The sequence below is a fragment of the Schistocerca gregaria genome, chromosome 1 (genome assembly GCF_023897955.1).
Source record: "Schistocerca gregaria isolate iqSchGreg1 chromosome 1, iqSchGreg1.2, whole genome shotgun sequence".
NCBI classification, from domain to species: domain Eukaryota; kingdom Metazoa; phylum Arthropoda; class Insecta; order Orthoptera; family Acrididae; genus Schistocerca; species Schistocerca gregaria.
In genome coordinates, this window is record NC_064920.1 from 191524637 (window position 1) to 191542514 (window position 17878).

The 17878-nt window shown below is 42.4% G+C and overlaps 1 protein-coding gene across 1 annotated transcript in view; it reads right to left on the reverse strand.

The window, feature by feature from the left end:
* LOC126337014 (atrophin-1-like) overlaps nucleotides 1-17878 on the reverse strand; it is a 272907-nt gene that overhangs the window by 164555 nt on the left and 90474 nt on the right. The window contains exons 10-12 of the mRNA XM_050001316.1: nucleotides 14246-14403; nucleotides 5819-6073; nucleotides 2341-2366 (exon numbers count right to left, since the gene is read on the reverse strand). Of these exons, the coding sequence (XP_049857273.1) occupies nucleotides 2341-2366; nucleotides 5819-6073; nucleotides 14246-14403 (439 nt within the window). The remainder of the gene's footprint in view (nucleotides 1-2340; nucleotides 2367-5818; nucleotides 6074-14245; nucleotides 14404-17878) is intronic.

Here is a 17878-nt window from a genome sequence, read left to right on the forward strand (position 1 = left end):
AAATTACCGCGCTAAATTTTTGTTATATTCTGACAACAGGATAGGAAAATTAAAGTTATAAACTGTAGAAGATATTCGAACACGTACTAGGAAATCATACTTTTTTAAAATTTTGCTTATGAATTTTGTAAAAATCATTCTATCATTAGACAACAGATGAGAATACGATGAAAATTTCCAAAGTAACAGCAATAAACTGCCGCGGAAGTCGTTATAGTCAGTAAATACACTTCCTGACAAAAAAAAAAGTGAAGGACTGAGAATGGCAGGAGGAAACGAAATGAAGCTTCACAGTCTGAGAAAGTATGTGATATTACTGAGTGATTACAAATCAAGTCAAATTTACAAAGAGCTTGGCAATATGAGCCCACTTGTCAGTATGACATAGGCCTGGGTGCATGCTCTGGTTTGGTTAGGAACGATGTCATGAACCTATTGTGTACTCTCCTGAGGCAATTTGGCCCATGTCTGCTGTAAATTGTCTTTATATCCTGGATACTGGCTCTGGGATGGAATCGACGTCGGAGCTGGTCACACACATTCTCTGTAGGGGACAGACCTGAGGATCGTGTTGGCCACAGGAGTACCTCAGCATAATGCAGGAAGTTCATAGAGACAAATGACTTGTGTGGACGAGCATTTTCTTGTTAAAAAATGGCACCACGATACAGTCGCATGAGAGTTAACACATGAGGATGTGACGTACCCTTGTGTCCTAAGAGTTCACTAAGCCACTACCAGCGTGATCTTAAGTCATACCAGACAGCTCCCCACACATGAAGCCAGGAGTAAAACTGCTGTGCCTCTCAAAACAATTGGCAGACTGAGACCTCTCTCCATGTCGCCGCCGTACTCGTCGTCGATGGTCATTCGGGATAATGCAGAAACACGATTTATCACTGAGTACGATGCGACGCTGTTCGTCAAGCATTCTTTGCTACCCTATCATGGCGACACCCGAAACGCAGCCATTTTTGTCGCGGTATAAACGCATAGGACAAACTCCCTAGTCCACCTGCTGCTAGCCTTCGACCAATGGTATGGAACGATGCAAAATGTTGCAGGGAACCCGTTTTCGTTACCTGATGCAGATGTTAAGAGGTTACCAAGTGCTTGGAGCGTAACACGGCGATTCTACCTTATAGTGTTCAGTCTCGGTGGATCGGATACTTGACGACGATTAGGCGTGCACAGACGTTCCCACGCAGTTCAACTTTATGCTTCACAAAGCAAGATATTACATAATCTGAGCAGACGGCTAAGCGGCCCACAGCGAGTCCACTTCCAAAGTCTGTCAGGTACTGATAACAGTGTTACATGAGAATGCAGAATCTCCGTGGCCTTCGCAGGGAACACTCAATATCTCTCGCTGTTGACGCCCTTATATTCCATACCAGGCCTAGTAACAACACTAAACACGAACAACGGTAATGCACTCTTGTGGTCCTTGTACTTGGCACAGAGAATTGTAAATCTAATCATTTACGTACTCGCCGATATTATGTGTGTGTACAACCATGATAACTTCTTCCATCCGTGAAGGCGTCGACGCGTATAATGAGTGCAAATGGGGTCCTGTGGTATAGCCGTCCATGCTGCATTCACCTGGTTCCAAAGTTCATCTGTGTCGGTTGGTGTTGATTCAGAGCGCTGCACCTGTTGTTCCACCACGTCCCACCCATTTTGGATTGGCGACAACGATCTGGCGGGCCAGGGCGAAAGGCTGACATCTGTGACACCAAGAAGGCACGTATTCGAGCAGCAACATGTGAGTGCATTGTCTAATGGCGTCTGGGGAATTGTGCAGAAAGGGTATGGCTACGGGTTGCAGGATGTCATTCACGTAGGCTACACTGATCACAGGGTCCTGGACACACGCCAGCTGTGATCTGTGGTTGTACGCAATAGCACCCCTTGAGTTGGCACTGTATGTCTTGTGCGACTGCAGTCACTGTGAAGCCGTTTCCCCTGTCTGCGGCGAACCAAAATGGGGCCATCATTTTCAGACGAAACTGGATTCGTCAGAAAACACTATTTGATGCCATTCCTGTCCCAAATGCCGTGTAGCCGTCTAGCATGTTTCTGCACATTCATCAAAGACAGGCAGAGGGGGACGACGCATGCGTAACCCATGGCGTCACCCCTGACAGTGTAAGGCGTGTTACACTGTGATATTGTTGCGCCAGAACCGAAGAAATTCTAGATCTCTTTTGATGAGATGTCGATCTTCTCAACAGGGGTGCTGCAGTCTGACCCATATGATCGTGTTCTAAGGCCTTCCATTAACCATTTGGCACACACCCTTTGCGCTGCCGAAACTCTTTGTCACACACGAGCAGCAATATCCAGATGGAGGCACACATTCTCTCATGCCAATAATGCGCCCACTTTCAAACTCACTGGTTTGATGGTACAGTTGGGCGCATACGTCTGCGAGACATACTGAACATCTACTGAAGTAACGCTGATCCATTGCTTTAGGTTTATAGCGACAAGGAAAGCCGCAAGGCACATTTTATCGGTAGGTGGTTTTGCGCCACGATATCGATTTTGACCTTGAACCCTTGGGTCAACATGGTTCATATGCTAATCATTTCTGCAGAACATACTAACGTACGCGTACTGTGAATGTGAACGTCCTGCCTCTAGTCGTTTGTTTTTTCTGACTGTGAGTGTAGTTTTTATCGTAAGTATCTCATTTTCGTATCTGTCATGGACGCAGAAACAAAAGTCTAGCGTGGCGTTAACTAAAAACAGATAACAGTCACGATGATATCGATGGTAGATGAATTATTTTTCGAATGGCTGTATAAACGGTATGGCGAGATTTTCCACTCCGTCCTCCAGTCTTTACGCATTCAAGTATACGGCTTGTTTTCTAACGAAGTAGCTATCAACAAGACATTACACACGCACAGAAAAAAAATTACATCTTTGGAGTTATCTGAATCCCGAGGACGGAGGCATGATTTCGCTTGCTGATTATTCGATTATAGTATTAGAACTGTACGTGCACTATATCTACTTCAGCTACCGCCTATCGGAAGCAAACCTACTGCGTCATGTAACTCTGAATCTATTTGTAATGCTCAAATTAGTATGAGTGGTTTTTTACGCATGATGTAATATGCTTGTACCTGCATTGGCTAACACTGATGTAAGAGACTTAGTGCATGCCGACAAAGATTTTCTGTTTTTAGTTTCGTGATGCTTTACTTCTGAATGTTGTTTAGTATTTAAGTGTTTATTCATTAGAAGTCATTAAATAATTCACATCTTTTCTGCTTTTTATCGCTACGCAAAATTTGTAAACAGACATTGATGTCCTTCAAGACATACCAATTTATTTCGTGTTTGCGTGAATTCCTCAAAAAAATGGCCCTGGGACTCAACATCTGAGGTCACCAGTCCCCTATAACTTAGAACTACTTAAACCTAACTAACCTAAGGACGTCACACACATCCATGCCCGAGGCGGGATTCGATCCTGCGACCGTAGCGGTTGCGCGGTTCCAGACTGAAGCGTCTAGAACCGCTCGGCGACAGAGACCGGCTGTGGTAGCCGAGCGGTTCTAGGCGCTACACTCTGGAACCGCGCGACCGCTATGATCGCAGGTTCGAATCCTGCCTCGGGCATGGATGTGTGCGATGTCTTTAGGTTAGTTAGGTTTACGTAGATCTAAGTTCTAGGGGATCATGACCTCAGAAGTTGAGTCCCATAGTGCTCAGAGCCATTTGAACCATTTTTGAACTAAATATTAAATCCATCTATTTGTACTATAAAGCCCAGCATGTTACCTTCTTCTTAAAATAATATTTAAAGAGAATCAAAGCGAGGAAAGATTCTTGTCGTATTAAGACGTGCGTAAATTTCGCTATTTTGTATGCCTTTCTACCCTATTTATGTCGGTAGCAACAAATTTTTTCAGTCGTTTCAGCTCTTGATCGATATGATCAGGTGGGAATAACTAGTGTACTTAGCGACTGTTGTTACACAATCCTTTAGGTGAGGAAATGTCACTCATCTGCTAGTTATCCGTAAAAATCTAGAGTACAGTTATTGTGATTTACAAAAAGACCACTGCCAGTATCAAATTTCTTCTCTTTTTAAAGTACGCGATGAAACGCTGATCAATGCGGTCGATTCCTCTGCATTGGCGTTCAATATTAGGATCTATATTACTCGCACGTAACAAATGAAGCAAAAAAATAATGAAAGTCGAGCCGGACAGCACCAGCAAAAGGCGGCAGTAAACACGGCGATATGAAGCAGCTGTACTGTTGATGTGTCGCCGGCGCGCTCAAAGCGCAGTTTCCCACAGCGCGGCGACAGAGAGGCAAAAAACAGCAGACTGGGGCAGGAGAAGGGCGCGGGTGGGGGACGCGGCGGACACAGAAACGAAAATTGGCAATGTCGGCCGGCGCCAACATGCGCGCAAATAAACGGAATTGGTCCCTGGGCGAGGGGGGGGCAGCCGGCGATACAGGCTGGCGCGCACGCCACTTCCTTCCCCGCCATGTCCGACCCGCGCTAGCGGCACGCGGTAATCGACGAGACGGCTGACCCACTGCGCGGGGGCAGCGTTTCAAGCAGACCGTGCAGCGAGAGAGTCGGGCGAGCTAACTCTTTCAAAGCGGTCACCAGCTGTAACTAGTCACCTTCCGCGTAACGTTTACCGCAGGCAGGCTAAGCTTGAAATTCAGGCGCGGTCCGTTATGTTGGGTGTTTGTAAATATTTGTACCACTCTGCGTTCTAAGTCGGTTAAGGGGGGTAGGACGTCAAACGGGGCGACTTGGAGCAGGAGAGGCACCACAACATATTTTAATTTCCACTGTCTATACTTCTACAAGTAGATTCATAAAACTTTGTCAGCATGACCAGGAAGGATTCAGGATTCACATTCTTCGCAGCGGAAGTACAAAAACATAACAAAATAATTTTTTTTTACATGTGAAGTTTCATCATTTTTTCACTTAATATTGGCTGCATTTGTTGCTATAGGTACACTTTTCTTCATAAGTAAGAGAGACTGTTCGATGAATTTTGCACCGCATACAAACCATACTTACAGGTGTCTGAAACTCTAGAATCTATTTAATTTGTGAAAAAATGAACGTGCTGTTACGTTTTAAAATTTGTTTGAAAAAAATTGTTGTTAATTATCTCAATTTTTACCACACTTTTTAATACATTTGGAAAATTCTAGAGTTCCATACACCTGTAAGTATGGTTTGTATGCTGTGCAAAATTCATCAAAGAATCTCTCTTACTTGTGAAGAAAAATGTACCTATAGCAACAAATGCAGCCAACAGTAAGTGAAAAATGATGAAATTTCGTATTTAAAAAAGAAATATTTTGTTATGTTTTTGCGCTTCCACTGCTATGAGTGTGAATCCTGAATCCTTCCTGGTCATGCTGACAAAGCTTTATGAATTTACTTGTAAAAGTATAGACAGTAGAAAATAAAATGTCCTGTGGTGCCTGTCCTGCTCCAAGTTTGCCCGTTTGACGTCCTACCCCCCTTAATTCCTTTCGTGCGGTCATAATCACATCTGACACCGTTTTACAAAAATCACCTAAGTACGAATGATAGCTCCACCAGTATACTTCCTTTTTATACATCGTGTACGCGTTGCTACTATCATCTGTGTTATGTATGCAGGTAACCCATGATTCTGTCACCTCAGTGTACTTTGAAGGTGAAGTCATAAAATAAAAATATGTCGCGTGATTGGACTCAAGTGCTACCAGTGCGTCTATTACCAGCTCGACGTACAGGTAGGAGAATGTTAAACGCTGCCCTTCCTTTACGTACTCACCGTTGGCGTGTTCACGGTAAGAGTCGAGGTAGTGGGAGCCGCTGTCGGGCGTGGACTCGCGGCTGTAGGCGGCTGCGCCCGCGGGGAAAACGGGCCCGCGGCTGAAGTTGACGGGTTCGTTAGCCGTCGAGAAGTCCACCGGCTCCGTCTGCTCGTCGCGTGGAGGCGCTGCCGCTGCCGCAGCCGCCGCGGCCGCCGTCGCCGCCGCCGTCAGGTAGGCGCCGCCTGGGTACATGGGGCTGGGCGCGCCGCTGCAACACAATCAGCCGTCGCTCTTGCTCTCACCATAGGTTGCTGCTTTTCTATCAAGTACATCGCGTACCCTTTTCTGTTCGATAAGTAAGCGCTTTTTCATGACTGTCACTGAGTCTCGTCTTTCTTCCCCAGCTTTTCTTTCGCCGCGTACTACCACCTTTCCAAAAGGGACTCCCATTTAATTAATACATTGTATCTACTGGGAATTTAAAATATTGAGTGAAATGAAGAAACAGGTTGTTGGTAGTAGACAATGACTGGACGCATCTCTAAACACATCAGTTACAGCCCCAGTTAACGCATTACACGTCTAACCCATCTCTCATTTTAAATACAGGGTGACACACGGGAGAAGGACGGTTTTTAATGAAATAATACTCAGCCAACTTTAAAATTAATGTATGTTTATTTACACAAAATCAAAGGTCATTATTTGCCACTTTAGTTAAAGTTATTTGTGAAAACTAATGTCGTCCAGGTGATGTCCATCATTTCGAATGCAGGACTCAAGTCTCTTCTCAAAATCTTCCATCACACGGACTAAAATCTCTTGAGGGATGGCAGCAATTTCTTGAGTGATTGTATTCTTCAACTCGTTCAAATTGCGTTGTTTGTCGTTATAGACACAGTTCTTAAGGTACCCCACAGAAAAAGTCGCATACTGACAAGTCGGGAGACCTGGGAGGCCAAGGGAAATTCCAAAAAGTGAGATAATCCGGCCAGGAAACATGCGTCTAAGAACTGTCATTGAAGTGTTTGCGCTGTGCGATGTTGCCCCATCCTGCTGGAACCAAACACGTTTCAAAAGGGTTTCGTTGTCTTATCAGTTCAGGTTTCAAGAATGTTTCAAGCATTAGAATGTAACGAACCGAATTAGCAGTAACTGTGGCCCCGTTCTCTTCAAAAAATAAGGTCCAATAATGCCAACAGAGCCAAGAGCACACCAGACTGTTACTTTTTCTGAGTTTAGAGGACGCTGGTGGATAAGGTGTGAATGCTTTGGAGTCCAGTAACGTAGGTTTTGCTTATTCACGGTCCCGTTTAAATGAAAATGAGCTTCATCGCTCATCGATAAAATTTCATTTTTATTCGATCCCAAAGTCGCTTGCATTCTGTAAGCGAAGTCTTCTCGTACAGCAAAAAGCATTTCTTAAGCTGTTCGACAATGAGCATTTTGTAGGGATGGAATTTTAATTCTTTATGCAAAATTCGTCTAACCGATTCACGATTGATTCGTAACTCACGAGCATGACGTCTAGCTGACCGTCCTGGGCTTCTGACTGCCGCTTGCCCTACCCTTTCAACATTTTCTGGTGTCTTTACTCTGCGTCTCGGGCCAGGATGCTTCTTATGCAGTATGTTTCCAGTTGAGCTGCAGTTTTCCACCCATCTGAGTATTGAGTTACGGCTCGGAACAGCTCCATCTCGACCTACATTAAACCGCGCACGGGACAATTGCTACGTAGCAATAGTAGACTCACCACTTTTCACAAAACTGTCATAGACAAGCACTCGACATTGCAAGTCCTACTGCTCCATAGTGACGAGTAAATCAAATGGCGTCTTGCATGGATCGAACTATCCCCACCACGACCACCCCCCACCACCGCCCCCTCAGTACTGCGCAGTTCAAAAAAGTCCGTCTTCCGTGTGTCACCCTGTACTAAACTCTATTATGTTTCCTAGGCCATACAAGAGTTGACAAGTGCGAGAATTATCGCACAATCAGCTTAACAGCACATGCATCGAAGCTGCTTACAAGAATAATATACAGAAGAATGGAAAAGAAAATTGAGAATGCGCTAGGTGACGATCAGTTTGGCTTTAGGAAAAGTAAAGGCACGAGAGAGGCAATTCTGACATTACGGCTAATAATGGAAGCAGCGCTAAAGAAAGATCAAGACACGTTCATAGGATTTGTCGACCTGGAAAAAGCGTTCGTCAATATAAAATGGTGCAAGCTGTTCAAGATTCTGAAAAAAGTAGGGGTAAGCTATAGGGAGAGACGGGTCATATGCAATATGTACAACAACCAAGAGGGAATAATAAGAGTGGACGATCAAGAACGAAGTGCTCGTATTAAGAAGGGAGTAAAACAAGGCTGTAGCCTTTCGCCCCTACTCTTCAATCTGTACATCGAGGAAGCAATGATGGAAATAAAAGAAAGGTTCAGGAGTGGAATTAAAATACAAGGTGAAAGGATATCAATGATACGATTCGCTGATGACATTGCTATCCTGAGTGAAAGTGAAGAAGAATTAAATGATGTGCTGAACGGAATGAACAGTCTAATGAGTACACAGTACGGTTTGAGATTAAATCGGAGAAAGACGAAGATAATGATGAGAAGTAGTAGAAATGAGAACAGCGAGAAACTTAACATCAGGATTGAGGGTCACGAAGTCAATTAAGTTAAGGAATTCTGCTACCTAGGCAGTAAAATAACCAATGACGGACGGAGCAAGGAGGACATCAAAAGCAGACTCGCTATGGCAAAAAAGGCATTTCTGGCCAAGAGAAGTCTACTAATATCAAATACAGGCCTTAATTTGAGGAAGAAATTTCTGAGAATGTACGTCTGCAGTACAGCATTGTGTGGTAGTGAAACATGGACTGTGGGAAAACCGGAACAGAAGAGAATCGAAGCATTTGAGATGTGGTGCTATAGACGAATGTTGAAAATTAGGTGAACTGATAAGGTAAGGAATGAGGAGGTTCTATGCAGAATCGGAGAGGAAAGGAATATGTGGAAAACACTGATGAGGAGAAGGGGCAGGATGATAGAACATCTGCTAAGACATGAGGGAATGACTTCCATGGTACTAGAGGGAGCTGTAGAGGGCAAAAACTGTAGAGGAAGACAGAGATTGGAATACGTCAAGCAAATAATTGAGGACGTAGGTTGCAAGTGCTACTCTGAGATGAAGAGGTTAGCACAGGAAAGGAATTCGTGGAGGGCCGCATCAAACCAGTCAGTAGACTGATGACCAAAGAAAAAGGCCATACATCGGTATTAGATGGCGACATCTCAGCCTGTATGACACATCTCACATACTCAGTCGACTGCTAGGTCGTGTGTCCTTTCAGACATATGAGCCTATGGATGACATCATTTAACAATGATACATGGACCTGATTTGCACAGAAGACTAAATTTTTGCTTCCTAGAAACGTTAGTGGTAAAATAAGATTCTGAATGAATATTTTATTTCGAAGAATTAACTACAGTTTTCCCATTGCAGAGCAACGAGACATTCCTTCACATTACCACATAATGAACTTCCAATGTGCTGCCATCACACCTTTTGCTGCTCATGTCAACACTTAAATATCAAAGTTGATGTTTTGACTGTGAAAAAATCATGCGAGAGTGCGTCATATATTCAATTATCGTTTTAAAATCCTGATACTAAAGTTGAAAGCACCGAGCTGTAGTGGTAACCTGCGACCCTGAGTTAACAACTACTGTAGGCTGCTGATTACAATGACGACTACAACAGCAAGATGAAAAGTATTCAAGTGCTACTGACAGGCTGGACAAATATAAGAGATATTTGGCTTTTAACGACGTTACCAGAATAAAATGGAAGGGGTCGAAAGTTTATCTATCGCTTGTACAGAACCACACCGAGTTATAAAAATTAAAAATGGAAGGGCGACAGTAGTTGAGAAGTGGAATGAGACAGAGTTGGAGACTAACCCACGTATTACTCAACTTGTACATAAAATAAGCTATGGAGTAAACCAATAAGAAATTTGGAAAAGGAATGAAAATTCAGAGAGAAGGAATAAAAACTTTAAGGTCCGGCAATGATATTGTAATTCTGTCAGAGATGGCAATGGGCTTGGAATACCAGTTAAACGAGAAGGATACTGGAATAATGTTTATACGAGTAGATGAACCAAATGAGGCAACTCTGAGAAAATTAGTAAATGAGATACTAAAAGTGTTGGCTAAGTTGTGGTATTTGTATAGCAATATAAGTGATGATTGCAGAAGTAACGAGGATATAAAATACAGACTGGCTAAATCTAGACAGATTTTTCTGAAAAAGATAAATTTGTTAACATCGAATCTAAATTTAAGGTTATGAAGTGTTTTATGAAGTATTTGCTGGAGCAGACGAATGCAAAGTGAAACGTGGCCGATAAACAGTAACAGACAAGAAGAGAATTCAAGTTTTTAAAATGTGATGTTACAGAACTATGCCGGTTCAGTGGTTATGCAGAGAAGAAGAGACTTAGAGATGATAAGTAGCGTGAAGAGCTGCACTAAACCAGTCTTCTAATTGAAGGCTACAACACAACAGTCCTCTTTTCAAGTCAGTGCGCTTATCTCACGTTTTCCAGTATGAAAATACCAGGAAACCTTTTCTTACAATTCTTGATATCTTTCTACGGTTGCAATAATCTGTTCGTTAGACCAAAAACTTTTTCCAGTTATACTTTTTTTTAAATATGGGGAAAAATAGGAATCGGAAGAGCCAAGTCTCATGAGCAGAGCAGATGTCCCAATAGTTCGCTATTCAAATGCTTCAGTGTTACCATAGTCAGAGAATTTTCGTGATCAGCTGTAATGTCTTGATGACATATTTTTTTCGTTTGCAATAGAAATCTCTAAAGGCTTTTTTATCAATTTAATACAAAAGTCTTAAATAGTGTTGCATCCTCGAAAACAACAGCCTTAACCTTTCCTGCCGCCTGTGCGTCCTTTTTTTTCTTTATTTTTTACCCACTGCTATGACTGTTGATTGGTTTTTCGTGTTCAGTAGCTTACACAAGTCCCGTTTACAATAGCAAATTTAGTTTTACTCAACTTTCAACAAATTCGGCACTTACGTTGCACAAAGTTGCACCATGGTTAATTCTTTTTCTGGTGTAGTTATGGCATCTGCTATTTTATACACCTTTAATCGCCGATCGTCCAGTACTATATTATGCATTATCTCGATGTTGTTCCTTGATTAAAATCCAATGTTTCAATTCTGTAATAATCGTCATATAGCTGTTTCAATAATGTAAGTGTTCACCTTGCACCTCATGTCAAATATTTCCGACTTTAAATCGCTTATTTGTGATTGTTCACCATCCATCTCAAGACAATTATTTTGGACTTGACATCGGTCACATTCTAACCGTTCCGTGTCTCAGTTTGCGGCGGTAGCTCGTACGCCTTCTGCAATAACATACGTTTTACGACATAACACATACTCATTTAACGCCTCGCTCTTGGTTCCGGGCCAAAAAAACAAAAGGAAGGAAGTGTGAGAGGAGTTTACGGCGCCTGTGATAGAGAGAGTGCCTGGCAGTTAGGCGTGCCGCACTCGGCGCTGCGGCAATGCTAATGCGCCGCTGTAAACAAGGCCCATCTCGCGCGGAGGCAGCGCGGCCGGCCTCGTTACGGCCCGCAAAAACGGCGCCGACGCCGACGCCGACGCCGAACCCACCAGCCTCTCTTTCCCCTTCCCCGCTGACTCGCACTGCTGAGTCGTCCTCGTGATGGGCGCCCGTCTGCACCACTATCATTGTTCAGATGAGGCGCTAGGAGTTTTATTTCCATTGCCTCGCACCCGCATTTTTTTATACTTTTTCGCTTTCCTCGAAGAACGTACCACCAGCCGAGTTAGATACCTTTTAAGTGTTACGTTTTCTTTATTTTCTAGAGGTTGCTTGGTTGCTTGTGAAAGGTGTCACGACTGTAAAACAGTACACTGTATTCGCAATTGCGCCTCATCGACGTTAATTTTAGGTCTCTTGTGTTTTGCTAAATATCTTCAGACTTCCATCGGTTCCATAGTCAGGGAATATAATTTGAAGTGTAGTCGGAATTAGATATATACACAGAAGACATTGAGCATGGGAGAAATATCAATAGCTGATATGTAGTATCAAGGCGCTGCCGTAGTAACAGGAGTGACTGAACCAGAAATGGACTTATTAAGAAGAATGTGTAAAAGGTAGCACAAGTTTATAACTGAATGACGTTATTTAGAGATTCGTTCGAATCCACATTAGCTACAACATCCAATCTGATACGTTGACGCACTGTTCTTCTTGCTTATCAATGAATTCATTACATAAATAAAGGAGACGCACATGTACAACTTGATGGAAGAACTTAATACAGCAAGCTTAAAATAGGACTCATATCCAATACAATAACACTAATATAATGCATCACAAAAATAACGAAAAGAATCTAGTACAAATTACCGAGCGAGGTGGCGCAGTGGTTAGCACACTGGACTCGCATTCGGGAGGACGACGGTTCAATCCCGTCTCCGGCCATCCTGATTTAGGTTTTCCGTGATTTCCCTAAATCGTTTCAGGCAAATGCCGGGATGGTTCCTTTGAAAGGGCACGGCCGATTTCCTTCCCAATCCTTCCCTAACCCGAGCTTGCGCTCCGTCTCTAATGACCTCGTTGTCGACGGGACGTTCAACACTAATCACCACCACCACCTAGTACAAATTGACAGCGAAGTCATGGAGTCATTATCTAAGCTTGTTTACTTAGGATAGTTGAAGATAATGACTGGATAGACAGGAAAATAAACCCTGTAGTAAGAATGGTGTAGAATGTTTTTGATATAGAGAGCAGATTTGTCAACACTAAGTTTCCAAAGTGTTCGGGGACGCAAACTAGATACTCGATCAGTAAAAATGACTACCAAATGCATTGATCAGAATGCGAAATGCGAATTGTCAGAAGAAGCATCTCGGGGAGGAACTGAAAAAAAACCGACAAAAATAGTACGAGACAATTTATATAAATCATCTGTTACCTTTTCTTGCGCGAAATGACAGCGATGAATTTGGAAACGATTCGTAAAAGTTATTAGCATAGATGGGATGGACATTTCAGAGAACTTCTGAACGATTGAAACTGCTGACGCTCCAAAATAATGTCATTTATTTCTACTAAGTTTGTATTGAAATATTGTCTTGCGGTTCCACTGAAGAATTAGGTAATGATGTTTTCCAGTTCATTTGTGAAATATGTTATAGCTTTGTTAGTATACTAAATTGATGCCTTTTCCTATTTCACTTTTTAAATTGTAAGTAGGCTGACATCTTGGGTTAACCGAAGATGTCATTAGATCGCCGGGAAAGCCTGAAGAGTTACATGTAAGTAGGCTATTTAGGTTTTCTTATTGGTAGCGCTCTGTATGAAAATCACTGGCAGTGCTGTGTGCAGTCTGTGGCTAGTTTGCATTGTTGTCTGCCATTCTAGTGTTGGGCAGCTGGATGTGAACAGCGGGTAGCGTTGCGCAGTTGGAGGTGAGCCGCCAGCAGTGGTGGATGTGGGGACAGAGATGGCGGAATTTTCAGAGCGGACGATCTGGACGTGTGTCCATCAGAAAGAGTAAATTTGTAATATTGGATATCATGGACTGATATATATATATATATATATATATATATATATATATATATATATATATATATATATATATAATGACCTTTGAACACTATTAAGGTAAATACATTGTTTTTCTCTATCAAAATCTTTCAGCTGCTAACTATGCCTATCAGTAGTTAGTGCCTTCAGTAGTTTGAATCTGTTATTTAGCTGGCAGTATTGGCGCTCGCTGTATTGCAGTAGTTTGAGTAACGAAAATTTTTGTGAGGTAAGTGATTTGTGAAAGGTATAGTTTAATGTTAGTCAGGGCCATTCTTTTGTAGGGATTACTGAAAGTCAGATTGCGTTGCGCTAAAAATATTGTGTGTCATTTTAGTGTTGATGAGAATAGGCAAAGAGCGAAATGCGAAATGTCTGAGTACGTTCAGTTCTGCGCAGCTGTTTGAAAATCAAATAACGTATGGGCTTACCAGCACAGTAATTCATTAATTTTTCTAAGGGGACGTTACAAAGCGTCTTTTGACATGAAAACGATATACAACCGGTCAACCATTGTTATCCCAGTATGTTTTACTTCGGAAATCAAGCGACACAACAGCGAACCATTGGGTAACTGAGAGTAATATTTCTGATACGAGGTGGCACGTCATAATTAGTAGGCTTGCATTTTATCCGTCGAGTTCTGCCGATTTCAAGGAGAGAACTTGATTAGAGAGATTGAGGCCGAAGAAATTTAGATTTTTTTTTACAGTAATAATCATTTGACTGAGACTACTGGAATGATCTCGTGAGAGACAAGTTCTGACCTCGCGGGCACCCTGCTGACGCTGAGGTCCAGAGTCTGTCCCTGCGGGCTGGGCACGTGCGGACTGGCGGAGAGGTGTGGACTGGTCGCCGCCTGCGGACTGGAGCCCCGCGGACCGGCGTAGTGCGGGCTCAGGCTGCTCGCGCCGTATGCCGGGCCCTGCAACAGAACCACTTTCTACTTCATGTCGCCGTATGGAGGCTGCGGCAGTTCCTGCAGTGGTGAAACAGCAAACTGTCTCGAACGGCCTGTGAAATAATACTCTACTGGTTACAAATCATTCATCTTATCGCCATGTGATGGTTTTGGGACCTCAGGTAGTGGACACAAGGAAACTTTCTATACATCGCAATACCTGACCACAGAAATGGTAAAAGAACTCAGGAGAAACAACCAGTGAGGTGTGCATGATGGAAATAAAAATATGCGTAATTAATATAACTGTGGAAGTCCTTACCAGTCATGATGCGTAATAACTGTGGTGCGTGTTTTCCGAATGGTGAAAGCTGAGAAACAAGTCCATGCTGCTTATGGGACAACAAGCTAAAATGACGTCATCAAAGGCTTACTCTAGTTTTGGGATGATAGCTTGTTGGAAAATTTTACAGACATTTCTGTTATCGATTGGTATAATAAGAATCCGGGTTCATGTGTAGTTTGTAATCCGCTTAGCGAGTAGTGCTTGTGGTGGGGAATGTGGCCCTTTCTGCAAGAGACCCTAACCTGATGAACAGGCACATTTAAGAATCTCTTTCCCGTCTGGCAGTGGAATGCAGCGTGCGGTGATTTACGTAGATTCTGTTGATGTCGGTTTCTTGCGTTAGTTATGTAACTGATAAAGTCTGGCTTCCGTATAGTGTTTACACATTTAGTGGAAAATATGCACTCTCAGCCATGCCTGAGCATTGCGTTGCCAGCGATTTAAAAAACGTGCCGCGGAAAGGCCGGAAGAACATTAGGAAACAGCCTTTAGGTCCTCCTCGTGACGTAACTGGTTAGAGAGAGTGGAGAATCGCTTGGTCGCTCTTCAGTTTACCGACAGACAGTAGCACGTGACACGAAGTAATGAGGGTTGTGATGGCTGGGTATTGTGTGTTGTCCTTAGGTTAGTTAGGTTTAAGTAGTTCGAAGTTCTAGGGGACTGATGACCATAGATGTTAAGTCCCATAGTGCTCAGAGCCATTTGAACCATTTTTAATGAGGGTTGGTTATATGATCGTTGAATGGACAACACTAACGCTCCTATGAACTGATATCAGGAAGAGGTTTTGATTTTAGGTTCGTGTCATATTAACCCTTTAAGTTTTGAAAATGTTTGACAAGTAGATAGAGAGAAACACACTAAGAGAGACTGAGTATTTCTAATAACGAGAACCTCTTCAAAATAAGTTAATACCATTATATTGAATACTTCCATCCCAAATGTCTTTGAAGGTATCACGTTCAATTATGTTATGGATGAATGAGCTGTGTTACCTCTCAGATGAAGAGTTGTGGCTCCTTAAGATCCTTGAGATTATTTGGAGAGCTTGGAAGCCTTGAATGAAATTCTGATGCTTAACAGAGTAGATGATTCAGATTGCCCTTTTCTCGCATGACATCCTGCGAAACATGTATGAATGGCAACCAGCAGATTCATATTTTTAAATTTCCGGAAAGCGTTCACACGGTGGCCCACCTTAGACAGATAACGAAAGTAAGAGTGTGCGGAATAGGTTCCTAGATATATGAATGGGTCGAAGACTTCTCAAGTAATAAAGCCCTACACATTGTTGTCAGGAATGTCCCAGGGGAATGTGAGAGGGCCGCTCTTATTCTCTATAAATACAAATAATCTGACGGAAAGAGTGAGCACGAATCTGTGGATGTTTGCTGATGATGCTGTGGTATACCGGAAGGTATCGCCGTTGAGTGACTGAAAGAGGATATAATATGACTTCGACAAAATTTCTGATCGCTGCGATCAGTGGCAACTTGCTCTAAATGTAGAAAAATCAAATTTAATATTGATGAGTAGCATAAAACAACGTGGCGTTACTAGTGTACTACTTGACACAGTCTCGTCGATTAAATATCTGACGTAACGCAGCGGAAGCCATGTGAAATGCAAGAAGCATATGAGGATTGTGGTAGAGAAGGTGAAAATTCTACTTCGGTTTATTGGTTCATCTGTAAAGGAGAAAGCGTATAGAACACTAGTGCGATCCATTCTTGGGTGCTGCTCGACTGGTTGGGTTCCCCATCAGGTCGGATTAAAGCATAGCATCGAAGCAATTCAAAGGTGGGCTGCTAGGTTTGTTATAGGTCGGTTCGATCAACAAGCGAGTGTTACGGGACGCTTCGTGAACTCAAGTGGGAAGGAAGACGACATGGTTTCGTGCAGCACAATTGAGAAAGTTAAAGAGAACCGCTTGAAGATTGCTGCGAAACGATACTACATTTCGCGCAAAGACCACGACGAGAGGATAAGATTAATTAGGGCTCATACGGAGGCATATAGACAATCATTTGTCGCTCACTCTATTTGCGAGTTGAACAGGAAAGGAAATGACTAATAGTGGTGGAAGGTGCCCTATGCTATACACCATATGGTGGCTTGCAGAGTATGTGTGTAGATGAACATGTAGAACTGGAAATATCTCGACATGCGAATTATTTCTGAATTAATACTTTTAACCTTATCATCATGTGAAACATGAGGCACCATATGATCTAGGGGACCAGAAACGCTTTATGGATGAATTATTTGTAAGCATTGCAAACATGAGTCTATTTCACGGAGCATCTGAGAGTAGTGTGTTGAACTCACACAACTCATACTTTAGAGCATTTGGAGAAATGTGTACATATATTCACAGTGACGGCTACTCCTATGGCAACATCTTCGTGTAAGTATTACGCTATCACTGAAAGAAGTGCAGTATAATCATGTTTCCTTGTTGTGATTTGGTATATTCCGCGTTACATTGTGTGCAGTGAGCAAATTTTTCGTTTGTGTGGCTATATTTTTCGTAGTTGCTTTATGATTATTGAAGGTATTTTAGTTCCTCTTATAGCTGCGAAAATCGGAATTAAATTTCTTTCCATGAGCAAAGCCTATTATAATAACCTCCAATAATTATGTGAAAACTATAGAAATCATAATTTGAGAAATAACGGCGGAAAGCGAACAATAGCTTGTTGTCTCGCTTAGAGATTTGATGCCACTGCCGAATTCATGCAAGTTTTTAATCTGATATAAAAGAAGGATAAAATTTACTCTCCTGTCTTTTAGAGTCCGAGATTTTAGTCGAAAATGCTAGGATTAATAATTAAAAATGAGTGGCGAAATGATAGCTGACTGTGGCACTGTTAGTTTACGACACTGACTAGCAAGTAATACAAGTAGCAAAGAAACAGAAGATATCTTTACACGGGATCATTAATATTTATCGTCTTGTTGACAACTCATAATTAATGTTTTCTATAAAATGTCTCTGAATTATTTCAATTGGTGACTTTAGCATTAGATATTAAATGTATGAACACTATTAAGAAAAGTGTAGCTGAGTCAGTTCTGCGAGAAATGACCGAAAGGCATAACACGAGCTGAAAGATGCATATAACGATAAGTGGCAGAATATTTAGCGCTTTA